Consider the following 13,805-nt stretch of genomic DNA (forward strand, 5'->3'; position numbering starts at 1 on the left):
TTTTTCAAAGTCTCTTCTTCTTCCAGAATTCTAAAAGTGTCTGTAGAATGCTCGTGGTGGGATGGACAGATTGTTAGCTCCTTCTAAGGAGAGCCCCAGGACCATCTTTTAGTTCTGTCACAAGAAGCCATGAGAAGGACTGGCGAGTCCAGAAGAGAGCAGGTGACTACAGTACATATTTCCCTTGGCCCTTACCGTCACGGGGTTTGGGCTGTGACGCCGCACGTGTTCCAGAAGGGAGGGAAGAATCCCAACAAAACAACAGCCCTCGTGTGTAAGAAGTCATGAATCATAAATGAAAGAAGCCACCTTCCACAAAAAACAGGAGGGGAGTTGTGTGAATTTGCTCACGTCAGAAGCCCCAGTAAGGCTCCCAAGGCCCTTTTATTAGGGAAGGTGGTCGTCAGAGCACAGGACTTCTTCACTCAGGAGCAACAATAATCCGAGGGGCTCTAAAGACCAAGGGGGAAAGAGAAAAACCAAATAGATACAACGTTTTGTACACATTGGAGATTAAAGAATTTATAAAACGGTCACCTCTGCCAGCATAAATGCAGACTGCATTCTGAATGCACCTCCAGGTTTCTGTGGTTTAAGTTTCTTTGTTTTGCTTTCCAATAATAAATAAATAAAGTTTGTTCTTAAGCCTGGGCCCCAGCAGGCCTCTGACCACTACGGGTTCTTCTTGCCTGGGTCACTCCTGCGGGCAGCCACGCTCGGTTGCAGAGGCCCGGCGAGCTTCATTGGCCCGTCACGGTAGGCGCTGTCTTTCCGAGGTGGCATCCGCTCATTAATTCGGTCCAGACCTTGGGCTTCTTCAAAACTCCGGATCTTGTGTTGCAGTGAAAACCCTCTGATGGCTACAGAGAAACAGGAAAGGAGGGAGGGGACTTCAATTAGAATTAGGGGCCAAACTGACAAACATCTAGAAGTTTCTTTTTTTTTTCATCTAGAAGTTTCTTAGCGCACAATAGCTTCCTAGAGAAGCGCACAGAAGGGTGGCCACGGAGCACGTGTCTGGTGAGGCTGAGAGGCTACCTTTGATTGAATAGGCGTTGTCGGAAGCTACTGTTTTGTTAGAGCCCAAAGCAATTCCAAACGTGAAAGGAATTTCCAGGAAAGCTCACTAGGTTAGTCTTGGCAGAAAACTGACAAGTTCTTACTTAGTAGTTCCATACATTTTAGAAAGTTGGTTTTTTTGGTATTTTTTTACTGGCCAGAAACGTGCTCAAAGCTAGAAAGGAGGGGGTGGGGTGACACTAGAATAATAAAACAAGTTAAATACAGAGTACTTACTTTAGGCACAAACACCACATTAATTACAAAAGTAACAAAAAGGCTGTTCAAAAGGACAGTTATTATTATTTTTATCTTGCACACCAGGAGCTGAACATAAGTCAAAAGCCATGAAAGAGCTTCTAGGAGTTTGCCTACTGATTCCATTTTTGTAGAGTCGGGGAAAGGAATTAATAGTTGGAACCACCTTATCTAATAAGACCATTATGTACATTCGTAACATAGGATCTCATCCATTTCAATAGTTGTCATCCATAAATTCAGATAAGCTGTTACGAAAGCAGGCATCCATAGAAATAAGGTAATTTCCTGTCACAGCCTTACGGCATCCTCAGAAATCAATCACGCTAGCTTTCTGGCTCCCTGGGTCTTCTCTGGACATCCTCCGCCCTCCAGAATCATTAGCTAGAAGCTGGCAGGTCCGCATCTCCCGTAATCCAGGAAGGGAGCATGGAAGGGATTTCCAATGAATGGAAGGGATTCCCTCACCTCCTGGTGACCAGGTGCTTTAGCGTCAGCCAGCGAGCCCAGGGAGGACCGGAGCCAGCACACAGAGGGAAGACTTGCTTTGTGCGCTTGCCTAGAAACATCTCTGCCTTTTCTCAGTTACAGTTCTGGTAGTGCAATCAGCAAAGGGGTCACACTGTGGGAGAGCTCAGAAGACCAGGAGACAGACACAGGGTCACACCGATCAGAGGAGTATGGCCATACCTTCCTGGGCCTCTACCGCTTCTACTGTGGCTGTAAGAGGGCAGGAGCAGTGGCATGCAAAAAGGAAGACAGACAGAGTGAGTAAACCACCAGCCCGCTGCCGGCACAGACCTCCCGGCTGCCTTTGCCCGTCCCCACCCCCCTCCTAAACCCGCTGGTTACAGAAGCGAGAGGAAAAAGCAAGAAACTGAGTTGGGGGTGGAGCAGGAGGCGGGGGAGAGTGCCTAATATGTCTAACATTTTAGGTGGCATGGGAGCCTTGCAGCTAATTGTAGCTACAGCTAAGCCACGAGTTATGTTGCTTTCCTATTTTAAATGTCTTGATATCCCCATATAAAAATAACATCAAATCAAGTCATTGAAGATCACCGGCGCTCCTTGGTTTACAGTAGCTCAGATGCGATTATGAGTACCATTTAAAAAACAAAACAAACATCTAAAAAATGGGTTGTAAGTAAGAAGGATATATCTGACAAAGGCATAAGAAAAGCAGATCAAACCCACTGTCACTGAGTCCAGACTCACAGTGAGCAAACTTAGAGGGCAGTGCAGAACTGCCCCAGACAGTTCTTTATGGAAGCAGACTGCCACCTTATTTTTTCCAGAGCGGCTGCTGCAACCTTGATTTGTAATCTTTCTCCTGTGGAGCAGCTGAGGAGTTTGAACTGTCAACCTTTCAGTTAGTAACAGAGGGCTTAACCACTGCACCACTGGGGCCCCTTGGTTTTTCAGTTCCAGATGTAAATCCATGTACCATTTGGGATTAGAGATAAAGCAGAGGCTGACATTTCCAATCCATATGCGATAGAACAGAGTAATTATTAAGGAGGCCCTCTTCTCTGAGTGAAGAAAAGGAGGCAATTTAAATAGGAGCCCTGAATGATGCAGATGGCACCCGGTGATAAGAAAAAATAGTGGTTGGTGGTGGGGGGGAGGGGTTGTGGTTCTTAAAAACTTGTCTTAAAACAAGCAGCCATTTAAGTGAGATGTCAGCTAAGTCCACATGGAAGGAGCCCACCAGACTGTGTGATCCAAGGATTGTAAATAACAAAATCCAAGATCAGAGAAGAGAACTGCATTAGAGCTTACATTCTGAGCACCTCGTTTGCAGATGGCTATAGACGACAGTGAAAGCCCCAAATCCATTTGTACAGTTCCCACTAGGTTTAAGCCTCCATTGACTTCCCTTGGATCACTGACCAGGGCTGTGAATTGCCATGCCAGAGGCAAAGTGTATCACAGTGAGTTACGCAGCTATAGTTAAGTTAAAGTTAAGCATCTTATCATTTGTTTCCCTTTTGACTCATTTTTAATTTGTTCTAGTTTTTATCATTTTTGCTTTCTTTTGATTGAGGTGGGTTTGTTTTTTGCTGCTGCTGCTGTGGTTGTTTTTTGTTTTTTGTTTTGGAGGGGGGATGGTGAAATAAGGAGGTAGTGAGTACAAAAATGGAGAAAATTGCTCTAAAATTGATTGTGGTCATGATTACACAATTCTTTTTCATTTGCTTAAACCATTGGATTTTTTTGTGAATTGTATTCCAATAGAACTTTAAAAATAAAATAAAATGAGAGCTGAAAAAGGGAGCAATGACAGGGAAAATTTCCTTGTACAGTATCGTGTTTTTCAGACAGTCAATATATGAAAAGTTACAGGTTGCAGCAAGAAAGATCCCTTAGGAGAACCCTGTCAGTTCCTGCAATAAGAATTTTTGAAAAGGCGGCAGAGGAGAAGCGTGAACAGTAACAGTTGGCTTTATCTATCAGTCTCAGAGGAGAAATAGGAAGAATCGGAATGCTGGCTTCCTAACACAGTGTGGAAAATGAATACCCGGCACTAACCTATCCAATGCTTCCATTGCCAAGCACACGTAAGCACGTAGTAAAGGCTGCCCCACCCTCTCCAATCTCCTCAAATGGAAAACCAGTTAACAAGAAAACCACAGTGCTCCCCCCGGCACATCACCGATGTGACTGTTAGGAAGTGGGAGGACGACGCATTGCCTGAAATGGTGTCAGTGTGATGAGAGTTCAAAAGGCAGGTGGTAAGATGTGTACTGGTGTTACAGTTTGGGGCCCTGCTAGAATTGCTTTTTACAATGGGGTGCTATGCACGAAGCCAGCCTGTACCGAGGGGCACTGAGTAACTGATCAGGTTCCCCCCCTCTTTTTTAGCATGTTTTTTGTTTGTAGCTGTTTAACATCTTTTCTGAGGTGTAAGTCACAAACCTTACCATCCCGCTGTTTAAAGTGTGCAATCAACGGGGTGTTCAGAGACTTGTTTGCAGCACTTTCTACCATTCAAAAAGAAGCCCCCGGGGGCAGGGGAAGAAAATGTTCTAAAACTGATATGTGGTAATGATTGTACTCTTCTTGTTATGATTAAACTATTGAATTGTGGACTTAATGGCAATAAAACTGCTAAAAAACTTTCCATCTCCCTCGCTGCTGTCCTCTCTCACTCAGCCCCACTCAGCCACCAAGCTACCCTGCCTCTGGAGCGGTCCATTCTGCACACGCTGCAGCTACAGAGAAGCATACAAGAGATGGCCCTTTCCGTCACTGGGCACATTCTCAAAGGTCATTCCTGTTGAAGGATGTGTCAGTACTTCATTTGTTTTATGGCTGAATGACATGTCCCGGTACAGATCCACCTCATCTTGTTTCTCCATCATCTGCTGATGGGCGTCTGGGTTCTTTCTTCTTAGCCAGTACAAAGAACGCTGCTATGAACATCTGCAAACAAAAACTGGTGGACATGCCTTCATTTTCCTCGGGGATGTAGCTGTCGGGTCATATGTAACGCTAATATTTTGAGAAATCACTAGATTGTTTTCCAAAGTGGCTGCACCATTTAACTTAACCATTTTTTTACACATCCTTGCCAACACTTGTTACTGTCTTAAATAAAATTATGTAACTATCACAGATGGTTATAAAAATATAAAAAATTATTATAACCATCTGTGATAGTTACATAATTTTATGTCAACTTGAAGATATATAAAAGTGTAGGGGTAAATGAGGCGCTGATACCAAGGGCCCAAGTAGAAAGAACATGTTTTGAAAATGTTGATGGCAACATATATACAAATGTGCTTGACATAATGGATGTATGGATGTATGGCGATAAGAGCTGTATGAACTCCAATAAAATTATTTAAAAGAACAACAACAACAAAAAGTACAGGAGTGGTATCCAACCTGTCAGTCAGAGCACAGCTTCATGGTGCCTCCTTAAAGGCAGGCCTCCTCATACGGAGGGCCTCAGGAACCTCCCTCCCTCCCTCTGCTACTGATCCTGAGGTGCTGGAACCTTGCCACATTTCCACTGGCTTGGATCCATGGGACTTTGCACCCACCAAACTATGATCTTCCTGCCTTCTGTATCATTGCACGTGGCTGCATGAGTCTAAAGAGGAATTATGGACTAGTATTTGACTTAATGAGTTGAGTTGGGCTGGGCTGGGATACTGTCTTGATATATAATTACTTCTTGACATCCTGGATTTGTTTCTCTAGTCAACCTGGCCTAACTATTCTAGTGGGTGTGAAATGGTATCTCAATGCGGTTTTGATTTGCACTTCCCGAATGACTAACGGTGGGAGAAAGATGCGGTAGTACGCTATCTGCTTCCATGAGAAACCCCATCTGGCCTATAGGGCCACGGCGAGTTGAAATGGGCTCCGTGGCAGGTTTGACAGCTCCTGAGACTGTCCCTCAGTGCCATAAACAGTTAAACCCTGCTCGACTACCTGAAAGGTTCATGGTTTGAACTCACTGAGAGGTACTCAGAAGCCCAGCCTGGCAATTTGCTTCCAACCGGACACACACCCTAGGGAACAGTTCTAGTGGGCGGTGACTCGGCAGCAACTAACAACACAGACTACTGATGTTTATGCCACTGGTGTGTCTTCTCCGAAAAAATGTCTATTCAAATCCTTCATCTTTGCTGTAATTGGGCTACTTCTCTTTTTATTCTTGAACTGTAAACATTCTTTATTCCAGGTACTAGTCCCTGTCAGGTAATTGACTTGCATAGATTTTCTCCCATTATATGTGTAGTCTTCTGTTTCTGGTTGTGTGTGTGTGTGTGTGTGTGTGTGTGTGTGTGTCTTTTCACTTTCTTGATGGTACCATCTGTAGCACAAAAATGTTTTCTTTTGACACAGTCCAATTTATAAGTGAACCGCTTTGATCCTATCATCTGCACACTTTGTTCTGGTCTTGGCTTTCCTGTTATTTTGGCGACTAGGAAGCTTGGCTTCCTATTGGTGACTACTGGCATTGCCTTCCTTTGTGTCCCAATTTCTAATCACATTTATTTTATCTAATACTATGTTGTGTGTATCCTTTATCTCACTCAACTCCTCCCGGGAATTAGGCCATACAGACAGTGTTGGTTCAAAGTTCTTTGAACAAAGTTGCATGAACAAGAAAAGCTTTTTCAGTGAGTGCTGCAGTCTGTCCAGGACCTGGCAGTACTGAGGCTCTGATAGGAAAGGAAGAGACAGTTTCTGTCCATCAATCAGAGAAGATAAGAGGCTCGAAAAAGTTAGCCCAAGTCTTTGCTTTGTTCTTTTCACACAATCGGAAGATGTCTATCAGTTTCTTTAAGTATCATTAGACATTACTGTATGTGTTATAACATTCATACGCAAGTCAGGAATAATGAAAAACTGGATACATTAGAGACTATAAACACAAGGCTGGTCAAGAATGAAAAGCAAGCCAATTCCCAAATAACACATCTATAAAATTCTCTTGGTTACTTATCCCACATTTGCAAATCTGTAGATTTGCAATTTCAAGGTCTAGAAAACTAGTTTTACTTTAAAACAACTATTTTGTGGCTCAACAAATTTCCAACACTTTTCAAGTAGGGCAGTCCCCACCCGACCTCCGTGTGCATAGATGACTTCCTAGTACTCTGTGCGAACTTGGACACTCTTGGTGGCGTTTGTACACACTGCTCAGAAAATTCTTTTAGGTAGCAAGGTATTTTACGTACTAAAAACTGCACAGTGCAGAGAACTGACTCAATCGGAAATAGCTTACTGTTCCTTTCTATGCAATCAAGAGATTAAGAGAGTAAATGTTATACTTCTAAAACGAAAATGTTCCCTCTCCCTTCTAACTAGCTAAACTCCAACATTCCAGTATTCAATTTTTGAAGAAAAGCAGGAGTTCAATCCGATAAAAAGGAAAACATGAGCTTTTTCCTATTGGTCACTTGCAATGAAGTTTCTCACAGAAAGCAAAGCATTCCTGTAAATGTCAGTATGACATGGGAAAAACACAAAATTCCTAATAGGAACAATTCAATAAAACAAGGGGACAAACCACGGTGAAACATTAAGTTTTAGGATGTTACTGCTCCACCTCCAAGAGCCAGTCATGCCGTGCTATGACCTGCCGTCTCCTCTCCTCGTTTGACCGGGATGATGTTTATTCCGTCAAATAGCAGTATTTCTGTCCCAGGGACCCTACAAGCTTCTCCCTTTAGCACTGTAGAATGGACACGCTGGTTGAGGGTGACTGAGACTCTGGAACAGAATATGGCCACAGTCGATCGCCTCCAATCAAAAGCTCCAACAACATGTCGAAAGTAGAGTTCAAAACATAAACAAGGCATGGAATGGATACCTATATGACCTTTACAAGGTGATACATTTTTATAGAGAGATATCCTTGTAACTGTGATCCAGATGAAGATCTAGAACATTCCCAGCACCTCAGAAATCCCTTATGCCCTGCTTCATCAAGTCAGTCCCCAGAGGATCCACGGCCCGGCTTGTACACCATCTAGGAGTTGGCCTATTCGTGAACGCCGCATAAATTACACAGCTCTTTTGCATCTGCCTAAACTTTAGGGTTCACCATCGTGGGTGAGATTCATCTATGTTGCTGCAACACAACGGATCTGTTTTCCTATTTCTAGTCTTCTGGCTTTTCCAATTTGAGGCTACCGTGAACGTTCGTAGACAGATCCTTCGGTGGACATGTGTACTAATTTCTCTCCTATGTGTCGAGTGTGGAGTTGTTGACTCACAGAGCTGGTGTGTTCAGCTTTCTTGCTCGAGCGCTTTGCGACGTCCATCCACGGTGTAGGGCAGTTCCACTTTCCCACGTCTTCCCCAACCCTAGGTACTGCCAGATTGAAATTGTATCCACTGTCACTCGAAAGTCTGTATTTCAAGAAAGATGAGGCTTTCTGCTCCGGTACAGATTTAGTGTTGGAAACCCACAGAGGCCATTCTTCTCTGCCCCAGAGGGCCGCTGGCCGGCATGGACTTGGGGGCAGTGAGCCTGCGTTTCTGACCGGCTGTGCAGTGTCATCTCACTGTGTTCAATGCCACTGCTCAGTGCGTCTCTACACGAAGTACCGTTTCATATGCTCACTGGCTACTTTGACTTTTTAAAACCTGTGGTCTGTCTTTTCTCACTGAGTTGTAGGTATTCTTGATGTACACGAATACAGGTTCGTGTGTACTATAAAAAGCATCCCCTAGTTTGTGGCTTGTCTTTTCCCTCTCTTGCTTGTCTATTTTTATGAACAGAAGTTCTTAGTTGTAATCAAGTCCAATTTGTTTATTTTTTGGTCTTTTATGTTTAAGCTATAATACATTTGCATTCATTTTTCTGACTAGAGCGAAAAGCCAGGATTCTTTCCCCCACTGTGGCTACCCACTGATCCAGTGTCAGTGACTGACTGTGAGGGAATACAGTGTTCTGTAGGGAGGTTTCTCACCCTCACCTGTCTGAATCGTCTGCTTCCCTCCGGAGAGGACGCCCAGAGGGAGTATACCTGTAGGAGTCAGACCCTTGAGGGTCAGCACACTCTCACGCTCTTCCCTGCAAAGGAAGAGCAAATCCCTGGTCAATGTCAGGCAGCCCACCACTCGGCAAGACCAAAAGGTACACAGAGGCACTGCAGGACAAACCCACAGCCATGGAAGGTTTTCCTCTCCCCAACCCTCGACCCCCCCTTCCCCGACTCAAAGAACGGGAGGGCTCTGTGAAAATCCTATTTCAAGCAAACAGCCAGTCCTCGCTTTTCAGTAAAAAGCCTGTAATAGCCAGGTATTTTTCTCCTGTTTCCCACATATCATCCCAATTAATCCTCCTGAAAGGTGGAGGTGAATCCTATTATGATCTCTAATTTACAGACGAGGAAACTGAGGCAGAGAGAAAAGGCAGCAGAGCCAGGATGTGAACACAGGCAGCGTGAGCCGACTCAAAATCTACACTCCCCCTCTACACTCACGACTCAACCCTCGGACCCAACGAAGGGTTGCCATGCCTGCTGAGTCCCGTTGCCGTGCAGGGCGGCTCGGTCTGCACCGGGCGTGGACACTAGCAGTGCCAATGCCAAACTCCACTTAAACCAGAAAACTTCTGAACTCACCTTGAAGGCTTTTCCCTTACCTGAGGATTGAGAAGACCCGTGCCATCTTCCCAATGGCTCTGATTTTATTCTTGATGACCTCCTTGCGAACGGTAGTGCCTCCTGATGGAAGACAAGGAGTGAATGAGGTAAAGGACAGTGTTCATAGTTGTTTTTTAACATCGCAGGGTGAAACAGCTTTCTTACTCGTTAAAGAAAATGTCATTTTTTAAAAAGCCAAGGCTTATGTTTGTTGAACTAAAGTTCCCAGGGATTTTGCAGAGACAAAGGAAGAATTGTGAAATGAGAAAAAGATGCAGTCAAAAACGGAGAGGCCAGAAAAATGCAGGGCAGCACATTTCTCGGAGGTGGGCCTTCTTGGGGTTCTGACTTGCGGAGCACAGCGGCACATAGGGTGTGCGCCCTCCCTCTGAGAAACCGCGTGCAGGGCACAGATCTCTCTGGAGAAGCGGATGGTCCCCCAAGAGGCAGAGACCTCGGCTTTCTTCTGCATGTGAGCTCGGGGTACAGCTAGCTCCCCTGAACGTAGTGAGGCTGCTTTCATCCTTACTCACTCACTCACTCACCAGTGAGCCGTTTCTAGGGTACAAAATTGAGCACAGAAACGTTTTGCCACCCAGCCAATTCCGACTCAGAGCGACCCTGTATGGGAGGGTGGATGTGCCCACAGGGTGTCGAGGGCTGTCATCTTTATAGAAGCAGTGCTGCCACTTCGTTCTCCTTTGGGTGAGCTCACGGGGGTGGGGGGGGTGGGATGTCCCCAAGGCAAGACGGTCCAGTTAGCAACCAGGTGCTTAAAACCACCGTGCCACCAGCATTCCCTACTTTCTTCTACTGGTAGTAGGAATTGCGAGGATGAGAAAAGTATTTTATGAAGTGACATCAAAAAAGTTAGCTCAAGACTTTGTGACCTTTCTCATTGAAGATTCAAGAAATAGTCTACACCTGAGAAGCCAAGAACCAGGCAGGCGCCAGGTGATGGCACTTGAAAGTCAGAAACAGAATCCCAGGCTCTCCTGTTCAGTCAGCAGGCTTTGAGCAAATACTGGTTCAAAGAGAAGGCAATTATTCAACTCCAAACTACAGGGGGTCTCCCCGACAGACTGGTGGGACAAGCCATTAGGGTCAGCTCTGACAGCCTCTGGGAGCCCTGCAGGGGCTGCAAGGTCGGAAAGACAGGGCTTTCTACTCCTGAATGACTCGTCTCAGAAACTCACAGGGGCAGTTCTGCTCTGTCCTACAAGGTCCCTGTGAGCGGGCATGGACTTGGTGGCAGTGGGTTTTTTGTTTCCTGACAGCTGGCCAATGCCGTGATCTCCAGGGAGAAGAGACACACACCAAGAAACAAGATGGAATAGACACGTGAGGGGAAAGGCAGGCTCATATGGAAGGCAGAGGGAGAAATCAAAATGAAATGCAGTGAGGCTGTTACTGTTAGCAGCTTCTCTGAGGCGCCCTGGGTATCGTGATGGAATACGAAGTTGTAAAGTTATTTTCTTAAAAAAAACCGTTTTTTGTTAAATTTCTTTTGTCAGTACTTTCCGTGATGGCTTAAAAGTTTGTAATGTTACATGAATTAGCATTTATTATTCTCCAACATTTTCTATCTCAAATGGAAATAAAACCAGGCAAAGAAAAAGATATTTGTGCAGTGAATGGTGTTGAAAACAAGGGAAAAATCAAAGTGGCGATGAGCAGCTTACAAATCTTAAGGCTGTGATGCAACAATTCAGAGCGCGCTCAGCAAAGTGAATGGGAGCAGCGAGCCTGAATTCAGATAAAAAAGAAGAGCCGAAACGTAAGGATGCACACTTCATGCTTCCTGTCACATCCAGTTTGTAAGTGACGAAGAACCATGCGAATCAGGCCCTGGTTAGGCTCTGCGGTGCACCAGCCAGCGTGCCCTTCTGTGCTGTGGTTACGGGGGGCATGTGCAGGGGTCGCCGTGCACTGTCATTTCTCTGCATCTGGCAGAAGAACCCCACACGCGTTCGAGGGGCACTGAGCTCTTCGTTTCGCCTTTCCAGACAGGAGAGTGCGTTTTCATCGTAGCAGAGAATTCCTTTCTAATTTCTCCCAATCCATTCTAGTCAACCTTCCAAGAGGCTGCTGAGCCTCACTGTCGTTTTGAGGAGATTGAGGTGCCCTTCTCAGGGACCATGGCCCTCCTCGGTGTGTAACTGTCACAGTTAAGCACAGGGAAGCCTACTTTTCATCTGAAAAGCCCCCCCAAGGCCAATGAAATTACCCTTAAATCATGAAAACAAAAAGTGGTCTGTCAGCCCAGTCCTTTCCTCTCTCTACTCTTCTAAGGGACCACCCAGAACAAACAACTGTTTAAGAAACAAATCAGTTGTTTTCTTCAGTCAAAATATTTTAAAATTTAAAACAAAAGATCATGCTATACATATTGCTAGATAGTTTTTCATTGACTGTTCATTTCAAATCTTTTCAAACTTACAGAAAAGTTAATAAGACAAATAATTCCTATTACTCTTCATGCAGAGTTCACCTATTAACACACTGCCCCATCTGCTCTGTCAACTGATCTCTCTCTATTATTCTTGGGCACCCTGTCCTCAGGTTAAAAAAAATCATACAGTACTACTGGAAGTTTTGGAAACAATTTTCCCTGCAACACCTTGCCTCTTGAGGTTAGTGTCGTCAAATCTGGACTTGCTTTCTTTTATGTTGGTGCACAGTGGTTAGTTATGCTGTTGGGCTGCTGACCCAAGGTTAGCAGTTTGAAACCACCAGCTGCTCCTCCAGAGAAAGACGAGGGTTTCTACTCCCGTCGAGCGTTACCGTCTGGGAAACGCAGAGGGGCCGCACTCTGTCCAGTCACGAGTTTGATTTCTCTATGTGGTGCGTGTCTCTTACAGGCCTACGTTCACCATCCACGCGGGAGCCCCCCCTTCTTTGCTGTGCTAGATCTCTTTCGTACTTTCTCTGATTTGTGGGAAAAACATTTTCCAATGGCCTTTTGAGAACAGGTACGCAGGAGGTATATTTTTTGAGATCTTGCCAGTCTCAATAGGGCTCTAGTCATTTGACTGGACATTGTTTTTTCTCCAGCCCTTTGTGAATGTAACTGGTCCTCTGCTCTGCTCACTTCATAATGCTTTGTCCCTTCTATTCTGTTCGGCCGAAGGGAGGCTTATTTTCACCTAGCTGGTGGGCCCTTCCTCTCTCTTGATTTTAAAGGACTTCTCCCTTAATTCTGGGAATTTTTCTGAAAAGATCTCATAGATCATCCCCCCACCCCCACCCTCACCCCCACCCCCACCCTCACCCCCACCCCCCGCCCATTTTCTCCCTTCTCTCTTTCTACAACATCTCCTGTTCAGAGAGTGGACCTCCTGGATGGATCCTCTATTTTATTCTTTTAGTTTCCATCTCTCTCCTACTTTTGGGAACTGCCACTCATTGTATCTTCTAAAAGCCCATGGGGCTTTCTCCTTTCTGCAATCAAGTTTTTCATTTTCATGAGCTTTCTGACTAATCCTTTTAAAATAGCATAATGCTTTTGTTTAATGGATTCTCTATCTTCTATTGTCATTCGTTGGGCTGTGATCCACAAGGTCAGCAGTTTGAACCCACCAGCCGCTCCGGGGGAGAGCAGCAGCTTCTACTCCTGTAAAGACACAGCCTTGGAAGCCCACGGAGGCACCTGGTTGGTTGGTTGGTTTGTTGGTGTGTTTTTGGTGTGCCGGAGGGTATCTGAGTATATCACAGTTGTTCCTCGTTTAAGTTTTATAATTCTTCAGAATCTCCATTTCATGTAAGTGTGCTTTGCTCTGTTTTTGCTGTTGTTTTTCTTATGAGACTTTTCTCAAGCATCTGATAAGCCTTGGTGTTTGCTTGCGATTAAGAATGAAGAACTCCCAGGGAATGCCAAGGGTGGATTTTGGGGCCAGGGCATGGTGCCCCAACAGACTGGACTGGAAAACACTGAAATGGCCAACAAACAGTTCTTGAACTAACTACAAGCTTTTCTTTCTTGCTGTGTGTTTGTTTTTTGTCATTGGTTTGTTTTTGTTGCTGTTTTGTTTAATATTGTTGCTCGGTTTTGCTCTGTCTTGTTTTTGTGCATGTTATTATCTCCGCAGGTCTGTCTAAATAAGATAGGCTGGATTAACAATCTGGAGGAGAAAACAACGGGACCAACAGTTCCGGGGGCACATGGGAAAGGGGGAGGTAGGGGGAAAGGTAGTGGTGTTAACAAACCCAGGGACAAGGGAACAACAAGTGATCCAAATCAGCGTTGAGGAGGGTGTAGAAGGCCTGGTAGGGCATGATCAAGGGCAAGGTAACCAAGAGGAATTACTGAAACCCAAATGAAGATAGAGCATGATAGTGGGACAAGAGGAAAGTCAAAGGAAATAGAGGAAA

General features: G+C 45.0%; 1 protein-coding gene across 2 annotated transcripts in view; it reads right to left on the reverse strand.

The window, feature by feature from the left end:
• Positions 1–338: 338 nt before the first annotated feature.
• PPP3CC (protein phosphatase 3 catalytic subunit gamma) overlaps positions 339–13,805 on the reverse strand; it is a 100,524-nt gene continuing 87,057 nt past the window's right edge. The window contains exons 11-14 of one of the 2 annotated variants that reach the window (XM_004707691.2): positions 9,434–9,515; positions 8,763–8,860; positions 2,008–2,037; positions 339–860 (exon numbers count right to left, since the gene is read on the reverse strand). In XM_004707691.2, coding sequence (XP_004707748.2) covers positions 673–860; positions 2,008–2,037; positions 8,763–8,860; positions 9,434–9,515 — 398 coding nt within the window. In that variant the 3' untranslated portion in view covers positions 339–672. The remainder of the gene's footprint in view (positions 861–2,007; positions 2,038–8,762; positions 8,861–9,433; positions 9,516–13,805) is intronic. The other variant, XM_045286972.1, reaches the window with a different exon arrangement.

The sequence above is a fragment of the Echinops telfairi genome, unplaced genomic scaffold, assembly GCF_000313985.2.
Source record: "Echinops telfairi isolate 266 unplaced genomic scaffold, ASM31398v2 ScPeMD7_9;HRSCAF=40, whole genome shotgun sequence".
Classification (NCBI taxonomy): domain Eukaryota; kingdom Metazoa; phylum Chordata; class Mammalia; order Afrosoricida; family Tenrecidae; genus Echinops; species Echinops telfairi.